We start from the raw sequence: 18,060 nt of genomic DNA, 5'->3' as shown, positions 1-18,060 counted from the left end.
GCTGTCTCCCGCTCTGGCGCTCCACCTCGTCGGTGTACTAACTGCCGGCTGGAGATGACGGCAAACACACCCCTCACACTTCTTGGTTTTCCTGGTTTTCACCCACAACTCACAGGCTATTGTGTCATTTGGTTTGGACCGTGTGGTTCAGCGTTATTGCTTGCCAAATTAAAAAGAGAGAGACCAACCGTTGATTCTTTGTTTTGTTGTTTTCATTTTTTGCCTCCATTTACACACTTGCTACCCTCACACCTCACAAAAACGAATATTCCTTCCCATAGTCAAACATTCTGAAGCTACATAGGTTTACTACAATACTACACACAGGTTTACTACAATGGTACACACAGGTTTACTACAATGCCACACACAGGTTTACTACAATACTACACACAGGTTTACTACAATGCCACACACAGGTTTACTACAATGGTACACACAGGTTAACTACAATGCCACACACAGGTTAACTACAATACTACACACAGGTTTACTACAACACTATGGACAGGTTAACTACAATACCACATACAGGTTTACTACAATACTACACACAGGTTTACTACAATGCCACACACAGGTTAACTACAATGCCACACACAGATTAACTACAATACTACACACTGGTTAACTACAATACTACACACAGGTTTACTACAGCACTATGCACAGGTTAACTAGAATACTACATACAGGTTTACTACAACACTATGCACAGGTTAACTACAATATTACACACATTTTTACTACAATTCTACACATTGGTTAACTACAATATTACACACAGGTTTACTACAACACTATTCACAGGTTAACTACAATACTACATACAGGTTTACTACAACACAATGCACAGGTTAACTACAATATGACACACAGTTTTACTACAATACTACACACAGTTTTACTACAATACTATCCACAGGTTTATGATATCACTGCACTCAAAGTTTAAGCACAGTACTACTTAAAGGCTTACAACAATACTGTTCCAGGCCAGCCACAACAGTATAGGGTTTACCATAGAATCGACATTAAAAGAGCCTTCAGTAACACTTCATATACAGGCATGATCATTTATGTTCCATAACCTCAGCTGGTGTGTGACAAACTGTGACAGTTGAAACGAGGAGAGACAGAAAGAGTGAGCCCCAAAAGCAAAAACACACGTTGGTTTTTTATCTCCTCATTTATTTGTCATCTGTCGTCTCCAGTGGGGTGCTGCATCAGGGCTGTGTTGGGGAGCTGCATCAGGGCTGTGTTAAAGAGCTGCATCAGGGCTGTATTGGAGAGCTGCATCAGGGCTGTGTTGGGGAGCTGCATCAGGGCTGTGTTGGAGAGCTGCATCAGGGCTGTGTTGGGGAGCTGCATCAGGGCTGTGTTAAAGAGCTGCATCAGGGCTGTGTTAGGGAGCTGCATCAGGGCTGTGTTGGGTAGCTGCATCAGGGCTGTGTCGGAGAGCTGCATCAGGGCTGTTTTGGGGAGCTGCATCAGGGCTGTGTTGGGGAGCTGCATCAGGGCTGTGTTGGAGAGCTGCATCAGGGCTGTGTTGGGGAGCTGCATCAGGGCTGTGTCGAAGAGCTGCATCAGGGCTGTGTTAGGGAGCTGCATCAGGGCTGTGTTGGGGAGCTGCATCAGGGCTGTGTCGGAGAGCTGCATCAGGGCTGTTTTGGGGAGCTGCATCAGGACTGTGTTGGGGAGCTGCATCAGGGCTGTGTTGGGGAGCTGCATCAGGGCTGTGTTGGGGAGCTGCATCAGGGCTGTGTTGGGGAGCTGCATCAGGGCTGTGTCGGGTAGCTGCATCAGGGCTGTGTCGGAGAGCTGCATCAGGGCTGTTTTGGGGAGCTGCATCAGGTCTGTGTCGGGGAGCTGCATCAGGGCTGTGTTGGGGAGCTGCATCAGGGCTGTGTTGGGGAGCTGCATCAGGGCTGTGTTGGGGAGCTGCATCTGGGCTGTGTTGGGGAGCTGCATCAGGGCTGTGTTGGGGAGATGCATCAGGGCTGTGTTGGGGAGCTGCATCAGGGCTTTGTTGGGGAGCTGCATCAGGGCTGTGTTAGGGAGATGCATCAGGGCTGTGTTGGGGAACTGCATCAGGGCTGTGTTGGGGAGATGCATCAGGGCTGTGTCCGTGAGCTGCATCAGGGCTTTGTTGGGGAGCTGCATCAGGGCTTTATTGGGGAGCTGCATCAGGGCTGTGTCGGGGAGCTTTGGCCCAAACAGAGAGACAGAGCTCTTGGGTTAACTGGGCTTTGAGGATTCTTCAGTGGCACTAACACTCGCGACTGCTCCTGTCATTGCTGACCTCTGACCCAGGAAAGGTCCCGCATCCCTCCATCCCTCTTCTGTCCCTCCCTTCCCTACGTGCGATGGCAGAACTGCAGATCACCCCATTTACTTCAACGGGGTGGTCTCAGAGTCACACCCCTACTTACCAACGTCTGCACTCAAGAGCTCCTCTGGGAACTTGAATTGAAACATTAAATCCCTCTCCAAGAACCCCACCAATTAACCGAGCTGGAAACATGAACCACTGAGTACCAATGGTTACTCAACGTTCTCCAGGCGTTTCTTTAGGAGACGCTGGATTTCTCAAGTAAACATGGATTGCCAATGTAGCCATTATTTTCTTCTTTCATTCTCTTGTAGATTTGCTTCACTGTTTAAAGGCTTAGTCTCTCTCTCCTCCTCAGCCATTGTGTGTTCCAGCCCTGAGGACTGTCACACAGCTGACTGGTAGACTAAACACATTGTTTTAGACATAACAATAAATGAAATGGGACAACAACAGGGCCGATCTCGACCACTCACCCAACCGTTGTTCTCCCTCCCCTCCCGACTAAACAACAAGCCCTGTGTTGTAGGTTCCCGTGTCTTAACGCATGGACCTTTTTCTGTGTGTCTAAGACGCTGTCCCGCACAGTCTCGCCAGGACAAAAGGTGCAGGGTTTAAATGTAGGCCAGGGAGAGAGTGAGCCTGGGCTGGGGACGGAAGTGGGTCCTGTCCTCCACGACACACAGCCGCCAACCACCCTTCACGCATAACATTACCATAACTAATGAGGTCAAGCGTCTGGTCTGTCTCCTTGGAAGATGGAGCGAGGCGCCGTCTGTCCTCTGGGGTCTGTCTCCCGGCATGTCCTATTGGTCGGCCTCCGGGTTGTTCTCCGCAACAGCCAACGTGTTGCAATAGCAGTCATTCTGAGGTAAGAACCCCTCGACCATAGAGAACCAGTTCAGCGTATCGTCAGTCACTTCTCTGGTGACCGCGTACCTGTGATAATACAATACTATAAATGACCGGATGGATGTTTGATTGTTTTTGACCTTGACATAGAAACAAAGTGAGCCGCAGACATTGCACCTTCCATTCACACTCCGCCTGTTCTGGTCAAACGGCTGGGAGTTAGTTTATTTTTTCTCTCAACAGTTGGGCCTTTTTCTCAAGTCTCTCCCAGAACCTTCTCCACTGATAAGATTAACTAAGTGGAGATAATTGAGGAATCCAAGAGACGTCCACATACCTCCGGTTCTTGTGGGAAAAGTCTGGAATTTCTTATGTACCTCTGCGTTTCTGGGCCTTTTAATTGCATTATTGTTAACGAAACCCTGATGCAATTACAGGAAAGAGACTTGTCTCCTATCTCGCCAGAGTCGCCTTGGTCTAACCACTAATCTCTGGGAGGGAAATGTGACTGAAATAACTTGGGTAGTTTGGGTTCTGGATGCTGATTGGTTGAAAGTCATGGATTATCATGCCAAATAACACCAGAATTATGCAAAATTAATGGTAATTAGTTTTTAATAGCAATTGAACATCTTGTTGCTTTGTGGTATAGGTGTTATGTACCAATGCCGATTTTCTTTACCATACTTCTCTCCCCCACAGGCCTTATAGCTTAATTACCAGGGGTATGCTGATTGGTCAACAGTCGTGCTATATAAGACCGTATACAACTGGTATGACGTCACATCACTTTTTACTAATTGCAATGGTAACAGATCGTAGCTACGGTACATCGGCCACATACCACACCCCCTTGTGCCTTATTGGTTATTGGTTAAACACTGTTTGCCATTTATGATGTTTGCAAGCAAAGACTTCTGAGAAACGTGTATTTGCTTAATTTAAATTTTCTTTATATTAATTATGACAATATTTCAGTTAATTGCGGCGCGTAACAGTCTCTATCCGTAACAAACTTCATCAGATAGGGCTTGGGGAGTCTCAAGTGTCCCTGCAATTTCACAGTCATTTATGTGAGTGTTTTCATTTCTGTGGCTGATTGTCAGCAGTAGTGATTATTTGTTTATTTTCTGTCAGTGGAGCAGACGTGATCTTCAGGAGCTTTTATCATCCCACACACTTCCTGGATTAGGACAACGTGCATAATTATCTCGGACATGAATATTCATGTCCTTCCCAGCACCAGCTGACGCCTGTGATGTCACTGGTTGGAGGAAGGTTTCGAGGGGGAGAGTGAGAGAAAGAGACGGGGGGCTGAAGGAGCGAGGGGGAGAGAGAACAGCCTGCCTCAACACACCGCAGCACTTTGACTGGGGTTAGACTAAACACTTGACATGAGTAGAGACACCAGAAGAAAAATGTGGTAATGAAGAAGAAAACAAAGAAAGGTGAAGAACAGAAAGAATAGGACCCTGGAATTATAGCTTCTCAAAAAAACTTGTATGTATGTATGTAAGTAAAAAACAAACAATTGGAACGAGCAAACTAGCAAAGAATAAAGAGACAGAATCAAGAAGAGAGACCGGAGAAGTGGGGGGTATGGGCAGGGGGGGGTGGGCGGGGGGGTGGGTGGGTGAAAAGTGCCTGTGGGTTGGCAGTGTTCGCCTCCCTCCATTGGATGCTGGTACAAACAGAGCAGCTCTATTAGGAATCGGGTTCTGTTTGAGATGCAGTCTTCCACTGCACCAAACCAAGTGGAAAATGAAGGCGCAGCGGCTCGTTAAACAGAGCGAGAACAAACTCGACAGGGCTGCAGGACGTCTTGTGGCTGATCCCCTCAGCTGCCGGGAGACTCTAGCTCAGTGTGTGTGTGTGTGTGTGTGTGTGTGTGTGTGTGCGTGTTAGATCTGGGGTTAGAGGGAAGATGGCGTGGGAGAGATGATATTGATTTACAACATAGGCCTCCATGGGGCACAACAAATCAAAAGACCACAAGACCGGAAGAAGAATGCTTTTGTGGGTCACTGCTTTGGGGTGTACACCAACGTGCCTTAAAGGGATAGTTCATGATTTTATAGATGTCCATCCACCATTTGTATCAACCAGTATGCAGTTTGAATAAATAAGATGCTGGCGCAGGGTCTTGAAGTCCACAGGACAAACCTAGGCCTTGCAAACAAGTACGTTACAAGGTTCTGGATACAGACATTGCACATAGAACCACTGTATCATGAAAGTACATGGAAGTCCCCATTGCCAATATCCTTAACCATCCCTTAAAGCAGAAAGACAAATGCTTTCCTAAACAGCAGCCTACAGTGCCAAAGGCTAACAAAGTGAGTCCGCTCATCTCAGAGCTCTAAACTACTGTACGTCCAACAAGAAATCCCAGGAACCCCTGGCCCTTTCGGAGGAAATAACACACTATAAATGGCCGTAATACTCAAAGCAACTCTCATTGAGAGACATCTGTAGAGTGAAAGAATTTCAAGACTGCTCTAAAACCGCAGCACACTTGCTTGCAGACAGGCCTTACATGTGCATGTGTGTGTGTATGTGTGTGGGTGGGTGTGTGGGTGGGTGTGTGTGCGTATGTGTGTGTGTGTGTGGGTTTGTGTGCATGTGTGTGTGTGTGTGTGGATGGGTGGGTGTGTGTGTATGTGTGTGGGTGTGTGTGCGTGTATCTTGGGAATAGCTGTTCAGAGAAGAGGCCTGGCTGTGTTGGCAGTGACTCTAATAACAGCCATCACTAATGTGATTCCCCTGGCATGATTCACAGCACTGGAGTATAAATATCTACCAAGCTGAGCTGAGGCCCTAGAGCTGAGGTCCTGGAGCTGAGGTCCCTAATGTTGCATGGGAAAACAGGAGAACAGGGGCCAAAACTCAGGCTGTTTAAAATCTCACCATATAAAAAGAATGCACGTACGTCTTGTTTCTTTTTAATACCGTGAATTTATGTTCATCTGGGTTAGCGACGTCTATTTCACAGCTGTGAAAAATTAGGAATAAAAAAAAAAAAGTGATGGAAATGCGTAAAAGAAAATATGATTGATGATAAGCTGTTTATGAATCCCCAGAAGACTGGTGAAGATGGATACGGGGTGTCCCGAATTCCTTGTTCGAGGCTTGACTGGCGCTCGGGCAACATTCTGTTCTTAGCGTCTTTACCTGCAGCTGTTTCTGCACCCCACTCAAGAGTCCCACCAATGGACGTCCTGAGAATGTGTGAAGATGAACTTTAAACCTGCAGCTGTTCAACACAATACCTGCACCAAAGAAGGCTTTTTTCCCCCCCAAACTCGAGGGACTGACGTTGAGTTCTGAAAACCATCTGCGGGATTTGAGAATATCGTCTATACCCCCCCACTGTGGGATCCGGCCTCTCGGGCTGATTAAGGTGACGAGTGATGAGGGGAAGTCGTGAAGGAAACGGTCAGGAAGGCATCTTACCAGTGACTTGTCTCCTCTCTCCCTCCTTTCACCCAACACACACACACACACACACACCATCAGTCGGTCACACTGTCATCAACCCCCCCCCCCCCCCCCGCCTCTTTCGGCACACTCCCCAGGCACCAGTGAGCTTCACATTCAACACGCAGGGAGCCCCCAGCCCCTTCAGCCCATAACTAACCCATCCCAACCCTTGTCTCCTGTCAGAGACAGCTGTAGACCCGAGGACCAGACCTTGAACACCCCCCCCCCCACACACACACACACACTCTGTTCCTCCCCACCCACTTCCATTCTACTCCTCGCAACTCCCACTGGCCCTCTGCACCTCCACACCCCCTTTCATTCTTCTCTCCGACAACCCCCCCCCCATTCATTTCATCTATAGCAGTAATCACATGTACATTTTAAATATTCACAACTGATTAAAAGATTAGGAAAATAATCTTGCAGTATGTTATCTCATAATCCTAGCCCCTGAGAGTAAATATGAAATAAAAAATTCATTAAAGCTCAATAAATATAAGAGAGAATGAGTAAGAGAGAGCGTTGGGGGAGACAGAGAGAGGGAGCCTTGAGAGAGATGTGCAACAATCCCACCAAACCTGCCTTGATTCATTGTGATTGATACAATCAATAGAACAAGCTACATTGGGAGTTGGGATGGCAGGTTAGTTGGTGTTTTTCTTTCTGAGAACTTGAAGCAAAACTGATCTGTGTGTACAAATGACCGTTTTATGACCTGGTCGCTGTTGTTGTCAACCGATCTCTGCAGTAGCTTTCACTGAGCCATTAAACCTGACAACGTTACGAATTGCACCAAGAACAACACCAACAGTTCTTCAAGGCCTGAGCTCATGCACAGGCAATCCATTAATGTCCAACGGGGGCTAATCGCTAGCTACGAGAATGTGAATGATATGCTGAAATCATCCTCCCTTAAAACGGCAACAAAAACATTAGCGGGAAAAAGTACGGACGCGTGGTGAGACGCGTGACTACAAGCATCTGTGCTGCAACAGCCAAGATTTTCTCACCACAGCAATCTGGACACAGGCAAGATCTATATCTCCTCTCCCCATAACATGTTGTCCTGACAAATTGGGATTTTTCTGTGATCAGATAATTCACCAATTTTACATACAGAGCGACCCTGGAAGAGAAGTGGACAAATATGGTTAATTCCCTTCAGCATGTTGGGAGAATGTTATGTATGTTTAGGTAGCTGTTAAAAGGTGTAATGTGTGTTTATGTGTTGTTCTTAAAGGGTGTAATGTGTGTTTAGGTGTTGTTCTTAAAGGGTGTAATGTGTGTTTATGTGTGGTTCTTAAAGGGTGTAATGTGTGTTTAGGTGTTGTTCTTAAAGGGTGTAATGTGTGTTTAGGTGTTGTTCTTAAAGGGTGTAATGTGTGTTTATGTGTTGTTCTTAAAGGGTGTAATGTGTGTTTAGGTGATGTTCTTAAAGGGTGTAATGTGTGTTTATGTGTTGTTCTTAAAGGGTGTAATGTGTGTTTAGGTGTTGTTCTTAAAGGGTGTAATGTGTGTTTAGGTGTTGTTCTTAAAGGGTGTAATGTGTGTTTATGTGTTGTTCTTAAAGGGTGTAATGTGTGTTTAGGTGTTGTTCTTAAAGGGTGTAATGTGTGTTTAGGTGTTGTTCTTAAAGGGTGTAATGTGTGTTTAGGTGTTGCTGTTAAAGGGTCAATGCTGATCAGCCCCGTGAAAGCTGACAGCATTTCATCCATGTGGAAAATGAAACAGAGCCACATTTTTATCTACACAAATCACGTTGGGTCACTTTTACAGCTTCTATTTTCATTAAAAATGGTTAAACTTACGTCATTTGGAAGTGTTGCACAGAAAGCGTTTCCAGTTTTCAAGAGTTATTGCCTTCTCTAACTGGTCCCTGAGCAGCTTTTCTCCAGGAGAACAAGTATTTATTTAGTCATCCCTAGTCTTGGCCACAACGTGAAAGTGATGATACATTATAGCAGTATAATTTTTTGAAATAGGCCAGGCTTAGCTGTATCAATAATTGTGTCAACTTAAAACTGCCTAGCAAACCTGTCAATGTGCAGAATTTTTTATTGAAATTGAATGATTATTGAGATAATTTGTGAATGCGAAGTGCAGAAATGTATTTTTTAAACGATGTCTGACAGAGAGTATTAAAGAAGTTGTAGGAGATATACAGGCAAGCAGTATTCATTAATTAATGGATGGCTAAAATGAGGAAGAGAATGACAAAATGGTGCATACATTAGGCATTATTAATCCAGACAATTAGAGGAAGACAGGCAAACAGTGTGTGGTCCCATTAGCTCATGGGAGGGACACAAAGAAAGTCCAGGGCCTTCAAGCCATAGTCCCATCAGCTCATGGGAGAGAGAGGAAAATATCCAACCGCAGCTGGCAGATGTAAGAAAAGAGAAAAAACATTTGATCTGGATCTTTTTATAAGCATCTAAGTTGCTTGGATCAAGATTCTTGACCAATAGTTCTACTGTACAGATATCCTCCGAATCAAACACCAGAACCCAAGGTTTATGAAAACACCAGCACCTCTGATCACAGGGGTGAAAGACAGCCGGTGGTCATAAGAAACTAAGAAACACGACCTTAACACATCAAAGGTATAATTGCGTACAGGTGATTTACAGGGGTTGGGTGAGCCCTACAAAGGTACTGTATATTTAACAATATGCTTATCCACTTCACATCTGTGCGTCTGCTAGATCGCTGCTGCCCACAATGACCAAAACGACGCTTCTCAAAAAAGAATCCCGCTTACCAGAGATGACATTCATGTTTGTGGTTTAGCACGCCTACACTGGAAGACTTGCTAAGCCAGTTCCATTTTCTAGACATCTACACATCTCAGTAGGTCAAGATGACAGGAAGTAGGGCTGGCTTTGCTCTCAGCTAGGCCTCTCATGTAGCTTAATATAATATTAAATCCTGCGGAATGTAGAATGTTGTGCAGGAAGACACTGAACATTAATTTTGACTGAAGCCGGAGTGGAAAAATACGATTTCTTAAAGAAACATAAAAGCTGCTACTTTCTAAATCACAAAATATGCATTAAATCCAAATTTCAATATCATCAGAAACATGTTGGTGTGGTTTCTCACAGCTTTTTGACTTCCCTAAAATCAATCAAACTGATGCGATTTGGAAAACTTTCTTCATTTTCAAAGTTATTGCTTCTTCTTTCCATTCCTTAAAATGGCTTTGCTCCATGACAAGCAGAGATGAATCAGAAGTCTATAACATGTAGATGTCAACCAGAAGCATTAACTCTTCTATTTATTACATTATTTTGGTGGTAAAAGAGGTATTTAGTCTTCCAAACTCTGTGATTTATCGCTTTTAAAATTAATTAACAACCCATGTATGCTAAGTGAATCTTTTTATTTCAATATAGTTTTAGGATTATTGCGATTTCTTTATTGTAGGTACAATGCCATGCTGCTTTCTCAATCCCAGCTAACTGAGGTAAATCTCAAAACCATCTGACGCCATCACGGTGATGATAAAAGGTTTTCATGCCACTGTGTACTTTTGAAATGTCTGGATGCAACACACTCTCATCATCTTCCTTAATCTCAGGTGAGATGGCAAAATCAGCTGTCAGAACAAAACAACTCCTCCATCACAGTCTGACATGGGTCTGCATCTACCTGCTCCACTGGTAAACCTGGGGGAAGTTGTACCACATTCAGCAGCCTCCTAGAGCTCTTGAAGTGGATTCGAAAGACGAGTCCAGCAGATTTCAGACTCCAGTACCATCACCTACCGTACACCAACAGTGTTTCTCCAATCAAGCCCTTTACCTGACCCTCTCAGGATGTGGCACTGAAAGACTTGACATCCATTGGCTGAACTGTGATGGGTTTTAATGCTTGTTTGCTTTGACTGTCCGGCTAATTCTGAAGGTCCCAACTGGATGTTAAAGCACCACAACAGAGAGACATGTTAATGCAGCCGCTTAGAGAAACCAGTAGCACTATGTACAGTGGATAGAGGGGGGAAAAAGGCACACTTACAATACAGTATTTTCCACACGGTCAAGACATCGGGATGCGATTAACAGCTTAAGAATCAAAGACGTGAATGTTTGTGCGCGTTAATGCATTAACTGTCAGCCGCGGCGTACATTCGTTGTAAAGCCAGTTGGTGTGAGTGATCACGAGGTGAAGAGGGGCTCTAATTCCCAGCTGTACTGACCTCGCATCACATGCTTCATGATAAAGGCCCTCCCACATTCACTGTACTCACAACCCCCCCCCCCCCCCACATACACACGCCACCAACACATAAACACAAACACGCGAACATGCGTATGCAAGCAGAGCAACATCCGTCCTCTTGATTCCCCTATCAACCACAAAACCACTTCAAGTAAGTACAGAAGAGCAACATCATCAGATTTTTTCCTTCTCAATTCAACCCTCACGCAGGGAAAGACAAAACAGCATCTATGAATAGAAATGAGAAAGTGATACAGGCAATAAAGAGAGAGAAAGAGAAAGAAAAAAAAGGATAAAGGGAAAATGAAAGAGACAGAGAGAGGAAAAATAGCAACAAGAGGGAGGATGTTAAGTGAGCATTTAGAGACTATGGGCTTCAGATTCATGTTTTAATTTCAAACTGTTTCTTTCAATTTTTTCCCTTCTCTGCTGTTTCTCAATTGTACCTCTGAAGAAAAGAGAGAGAGAGAGAGAGAGAGACTGTTTCCACTTTATAACCTTGTTATTTTCCACTTGATTTGGCAACATGAACAAATGTTTCACGTGCCAAAAGAACCCTTCAAATCCAACATTTTAATTGAATTGACAAACATAGAGACAGCGCGAGAGAGTGGGAGAGAGAGAGATAGATGAAGAGAGAGAGAGAGAGAGAGAGAGAGAGGGAGAGAGAGAGAGAGAGAGAGAGAGAACGGTCCAATGTCGTTTCCTGTCACCACGAAGCCAGTCGGTCCATTCTGATGTCTCCTTTGATCTGCTCCGGTGTTGTCATTCCCCGACCTTCCTTTAACTCTGCTGTTGAGTCGCTTTTCCTTTATTTCGTTCCTCCCATGTCAGAGAGACATTGTGATTGGCTGTAGACAGGCTGTGCCATTTTGGTGATTCATGTGCCCGTCACTGGGCCAGCCCAAAGGGGACGTACGAGGCACAGAGACAGGCACATACAGTCAACCATCACTCCGTCTCTCTCTCTCTTCTTCTCTGAGACTCTTTTTTCATCAACACTTTCTTCTTTTCTCCACCAGTCTTTTTGGTGTTGCTAAGTTTGTCACAGACTATTTCTCTCATCTTTCATCACTGCTGTGTCCTCTCTCCCCCACGTCTTCTATCTCTCCCCCTCTCTGTTTCTCTCCCCCACGTCTTCTATCTCTCCCTCTCTCTCTGTTTCTCTCCCCCACTTCTTCCATCTCTCCTTCTCTCTTTCTTCCCACCCCCTTTTTCCATCCCTCCTTCTCATTTCCTCTCTCCACATCTCTTCCTCCTCTCTCCCATGGCACATCTCTTCCTCCCTCCTCCTCTCCTCCTCTCTCCCTGCATACCTCTCTCCTCCTCTCTCCCTGCATACCCCTCTCCTCCTCTCTCCTTATGTCTCTCGTCCTTTTACCCCTCTCCTTCCTCTCTTTTCCTTCACTTCCTCAAAAACATAATCAAACGTGTGTCTACTTTCATTCCCAGTTCAGGCATTGTCTTCCCTCTAACCCAATCAGTGGCCACACCGAGGTGTCACAGTTCATAAGTATCACCTTGCCAGCCAATTAGAAGACTTCATCAATTAAACAGCATTCACCGGGTTACACAACCAAATGCAAGAACAATAGGACTTCCCTGCCAACTACATAGTCTAGGCTTTTTCTTAGTTTGAGGTGAATTTAAATTGTCGCTGTTTTGGTAGCTTTCCAATTTGCTCCATATTCCAGTTTCAGATAGTGTATTTGTTTTTGTGATGATTTGTTTGGGTGTTACTGTGTTTCTGTCCCGGGGCTCTGTGAGGTCAGGACTCATCTCTGGGTTGATCTCTCAACCCTCCTAAAAGGGTGTCTTCTTTTAGGAGGGTTTACTATGGCTCCTTTCTCAGTGTTGGCAGAGATAGCTTTGTTAGGATTCTACATGCTGTCTTGTTTTGGTGTTTGTCCTGTTTCGGTTGCCATAATCAATGCCAGATATTGGTTGGTGTGTCAATGCCAGAACCATAGATGGTGAGGGGTTCTATAACCGATTCAATTATTTTGAGCCACTCCCCTCTGTCTCTAAATCTCTCTTCTCTCTCCCTCCCTCCCTCCCTCCCTCCCTCCCTCCCTCCCTCCCTCCCTCCCTCCCTCCCTCCCTCCCTCCCTCCCTCCCTTTAGTTGTCTTTTCTTCGCCCTCTACCCTGCCTGCAGTCTCTGCCTCTCCCTCTCTCCCTCTCTCTCTCCCTCCCTCCCTCCCTCCCACCTCCTTCCCTCTGCCTCTAACTCCCGTCCTTTTGGTCCCTTTGTCTCTTCGTCCCACCTCTTAAAAAGTCAGGCTCCATGATTCCATCTCTGTCAGTCTCTCTGTGCATTTAATTAGGGGATTCTATCCCTCTCTATCAGTCTATCTGTTCTCATCTGCTTACTGAGGTTTTGTTCTGTCTTCTGTCCTGACTCTTGTTAATCCAGTAAATGGCACCATGGAAAGTTAGAGTAATCAGTACCTCATTGGACTGGCCTTCCTCTCTTTCCCTCTCCCTCCCTCCCTCCCCCTCTCTCCACCTCCTTTTCTCCTGTGTCTGCCCTCTTTTTTCTGTTTGTCTCCTCCTCCCTCTACCTTTCGCTCTCTCTCTCTCCACCTCTCCCTCCATCATATCCTTCGCTTTCGCCCACCATCTCGGCCCTCTTCCTGGGCTATGGAGTTCTGGCCTCAGTAGAACAGCTGGTCTCCATTAGATTCCCTTCCTCCCCACACAAACACACACACACACACACACACACACACACACGCGCACACACACACACACGCACACATCCACGCTTTCACAAAGGCCAGCAACTTGCTGTCTTTGGCTTGCCTCTCTGTTGAAAGAGTCATTTTCATAATTTCACCAAACTATTCGTGATGCACTGGGCTGTAGAGTTTGGTATTTTCACAGGGTCTTGCTTCTACATTCAGTTGGACCGCTCAACTGTGGAAACAAATTAAATGCTGCAGAATGTACCGACATGAGCAAAAACAGAGTACAGTGTTCAAGACTGTGTCAAGCAAGTGGGATGTTTTTGCCATTCTGTCTTTGGTTCCATTCTTCTTCTCTTGTCAGTAGTCTCCCCGTGTATTTTGATTTAATTACATCCGCTGAAGGGGTGTTATACTTCCACAAGTCTTGTCCTGATGTTTAATTCAACTGGAACCACTGGGCACTTAAAGATGCATGTTGACAGCGATGTAATCAGGCTGAATATACTTCACAGAACCATCTCACGTTAATTAACTCACTAGTTGCACATGGTTAATGACTGTGAAGACAAAGTAGTCGAAGAGGATGTGTGTGGAACTCAAACCCGGGAAGGGGCCCCGCTGCTGGTTTCAGTGGAGGTCAATTAACTTAATTGAAGCATCTATATCAGGTTTGGATGCTGGATCGTGTGCTTCGCCCAATGTCAGGATCTGTTGGCTGATTTGTTCCTGTGAATAGAGAAGTCCCCCCACATATTACCCTTACCAGTGAGGCTCATTAATGTGAATGGGCCCTTTGGCTCCTCTCGATCTGTCCTCCAAGGGTAGAGAGGTCGTCCCGCTCTACTTTATCATTTTTCTACATCATTCACAGGTCATTAGGAAGCAGTCATCTATAATTCAACTCGGAGGCCTTTTATTTTCACACGAAAATATCAAACATATCAGCAGGATGTTCCTGCCGTGGACTACAGCCATTTCAATATTTCACGAGCTGAGCAGCGTGGAGAAGGGTTTTACATTTTAGATTCTGTTTTAAATGGGTGCCCCCTCACCCTCTCATTGGTGACTCCCTCTCTGTCTCCACATGCATGCTCCTTCTGTCGGGAGGAAGTTGGAGATGGGAAAGAGGAACTGTCTGTAATTTCGGCACAGCTACACCAATGTCCTGCCTTTATCTATTTAACATCTCTCTGTCTGTCTTGGTATAAAACTCTCCTGTGCTGCCTCTTTCCATCTGTCGAAGGCTTTGCTGAATGTGCTCTTTTGAATTGAGAGTTCTGTATACAGGGAGGAATGGGACTGCAGAATGGGTAATAATTGTATCACTGTGTGATTGCAATTTTATATTCAGTTGGGTTTCCAGAATGATCAGATTATAAAAATGTGTGTGAACGTGTGTGTGTGTGTGTGTGTGTATGTGTGGGTGTATGTCTGTGTGGGTGGGTGTGTGTGTGTATGTGTATATGTGGGTGCGTGTGTGTGTGTGTATGTGTGTGTGTATGTGTGTGTGGGTGTGGGTGCGTGTGGGTGTGTGTGGGTGTGTGGGTGTGTGTGTGTGTGTGTATGTGTGTGTGTGGGTGTGTGTGTGTGTGGGTGTGTGTGTGTATGTGTGTGTGTGTGTGTATGTGTGTGTGTGTGGGTGTGTGTATGTGTGTGTGTGTGTGTGTGTGTAATAGGATTCTGTGGAGGTAAGCAGAAAACTGACACATCGCCAGTGATCACATCATCTTTTCTCGTCCTTCATCATCGGCAGTCTGAAGATGACTGCATAACGGCTGACTTTGCATAAACAACGAGAAAAGATTTCGGTCCTTTTCAACAAAAAAAAAACAAAAAAATGAATAAAATAAATATCTCTGTTTTAAATAAAATGTGCTCAGACAGCCCATTAGTCTGGTGGTCTTGTCAGTAAATGTGGAAAGCATTTGCTTCTGGAGGTTTGCATTGGATATACGTTTTACTCGGCAGGTGCTGTACAGGATGTGGGGAAGAGTTATAAATCCATGTAATAAATATGTGCAGATATGTTTAAAGAAGTAAATCACAGATTCCAGGTTGTGTTACTAATGTAAGCAGATGTGTTTGAAAAGTGCATACCACAGCGATAATGAAAAATGTGTGGGGTGGATGTCGAGGGGGGAGGGAATGAGAGAAGGAGGGAAGGGGGAGGAACAGAGGGGGACGAAATAAGGGGGGAGGAACAAAGAAAGGAGAGAGATACAGAAAATGGGAGGAGAAAGAGGTGTGGAGATGGAGAACGAGTGGAACAACATGCTACACTCCTGGTAGTTGGTGGATTAGACCTGTCCTCTAGAAATCTACACTGACACAGACACAGACACAGACACAGACACAGACACATACTGGAATATATTAAAACACTGAGATGATCCCTGCACTATAAATAGATGTTGGGCTGAAGGATTTACTCGGTAAAGACTTTGCCGCTGTTCAGGACTGCAGGGCCACAGCCAAGACATATCGTCGGCGATTCTCCGGCACAAACCTGGCACGGTGACAATAACCGTATTAAAAAGCAAAGCCTGTGATAATCCCAGCTTGGCAACGCCAAATAAAATGAACGTTAAATGTGTTCCTCTCCTCGAAATCAGGCTTCCAAGTCCACATAGAAACTTGGAACAGGGCAATGTTTTTTTTTTTTTTTTATAAAATACATCTGGAACGGGGGGGGCAAGATGGAGGAACGCAGCAAGAACTCTGACCCCGCCCCTTCTCCCTCCATTGTGCTTCCTGTCAATAATAATAAAAAACAGAATAATGTAGAATAAAAAACAGAATAATGTAGAATAAAAAACAGAAGAATGTAGAATAAAAAACAGAATAATGTAGAATAAAAAACAGAATAATGTAGAATAAAAAACAAAATAATGTAGAATAAAAAACAGAAGAATGTAGAATAAAAAACAGAAGAATGTAGAATAAAAAACAGAAGAATGTAGAATAAAAAACAGAAGAATGTAGAATAAAAAACAGTAAAACTGTGACAATCGGGTACCTGGTGGGAGGGACCACATAGTTCTGTTTTATACCCAAGGTAATGGCACATCTATGTGGTGTCTATGGGAGAGTGTGTGTGTGTGTGTGTATGTGTGTGTCATTGTGCGTGTGAGCATGTATGCGGTTGCCGGGCAGCACTGTAAGACGGGCTGCGTCGCTGCAAACTGTCATTGGCCTCACAAGTTATCGGAAGAGAAAACATTGATCTGCATTGGTCGTCATGGACGACAGCACCAGCAGACACAGAGACATCTCACCTTGGATGGACGCCCCGTTCACGGCCAATGTGTGAGCAAGCAGAGAGGTCAGGGGTCAGGGGTCGGGGTGGGTTGAGGGGCCCACACCACCAGAGGATCTGGTGTGTGGCAGGTTGAAATCCTTCACACCATGAATCCCCATGACAACCTAGGATGGGACCATCACTCAGGAGGATTCCTTCATAACTCCATTAACGCTGTAAACAGCCTCCCTGTCTCCCTCCATCTCTCTGCCTCCCTGTCTCCCTCCCTCTCTCTGCCTCCCTGTCTCCCTCTATCTCTCTGCCTCCCTGTCTCCTTTTATCTCTCTGCCTCACTGTCTCCCTCCATCTCTCTGCCTCCCTGTCTCCCTCCCTCTCTCTGCCTCCCTGTCTCCCTCCCTCTCTCTGCCTCCCTGTCTCCCTCTATCTCTCTGCCTCCCTGTCTCCTTTTATCTCTCTGCCTCACTGTCTCCCTCCATCTCTCTGCCTCCCTGTCTCCCTCCCTCTCTCTGCCTCCCTGTCTCCTTTTATCTCTCTGCCTCACTGTCTCCCTCCATCTCTCTGCCTCCCTGTCTCCTTCCATCACTCTGCCTCCCTGTCTCCCTCTATCTCTCTGCCTCCCTCCCTCTCTCTTTGCCTCTATCTACTTCTCTATCCCTCTCCTCCACTCTCTCCCTCCATTGCTCTCAATCTCTTCCTTCCCCCTTTCCCTCTCTCTCACTCCATCTTTCTCTCGCTCTCTCTCTTTGTCTCCTCCTCCCCCTCGTCTTCTCTCAATCTCTCACCTTCTCTTCTCTCCTCCTCTCTGTCCTTCTCCCTCTTGCTCTTATTCTTCAGCAATATGTACCCAGAAACCTACAGAGAGACACACACACGCACACACACAAACACACACGCACGCAGACACATGTACAAACACACAGGGACAAACACATGGGGAGTGTCATGCACTAACACACTGGCAGTGTGTATGTACACATGCAAACACACAGACACACACACACACTCACACTCCCCAGCATACGCCCAGGCTCAAAACAATGCCTGCATTTCTGATTCCCCTTCATCAGAACACAACATTAATTCAGAAACAGTGCATCATAGGGCCCTCTAACTTTTGACATTACATTTGGGAAAGTGGAGCTTTCCTTGTGTGTGTGTGTGTGTGTTTGTGTGTATATGTGTGTGTTCGTCCGCTTCCTCATTATACACATGAATGAATGACCGT

The 18,060-nt window shown here is 45.5% G+C and overlaps 1 protein-coding gene across 1 annotated transcript; it reads right to left on the bottom strand.

Moving 5' to 3' along the window:
• Positions 1 to 1,197: 1,197 nt before the first annotated feature.
• On the bottom strand, positions 1,198 to 2,187 carry LOC117594431 (putative uncharacterized membrane protein YMR173W-A). The gene has a single exon (XM_034291988.1). The coding sequence runs from the start codon at positions 2,185 to 2,187 to the stop codon at positions 1,198 to 1,200; it is 990 nt and encodes a 329-aa protein (XP_034147879.1).
• Positions 2,188 to 18,060: the final 15,873 nt, after the last annotated feature.

Source organism: Esox lucius, chromosome 4 (assembly GCF_011004845.1).
Source record: "Esox lucius isolate fEsoLuc1 chromosome 4, fEsoLuc1.pri, whole genome shotgun sequence".
Lineage (NCBI taxonomy): Eukaryota > Metazoa > Chordata > Actinopteri > Esociformes > Esocidae > Esox > Esox lucius.
This window is presented reverse-complemented; position numbering and strand designations above follow the sequence as displayed.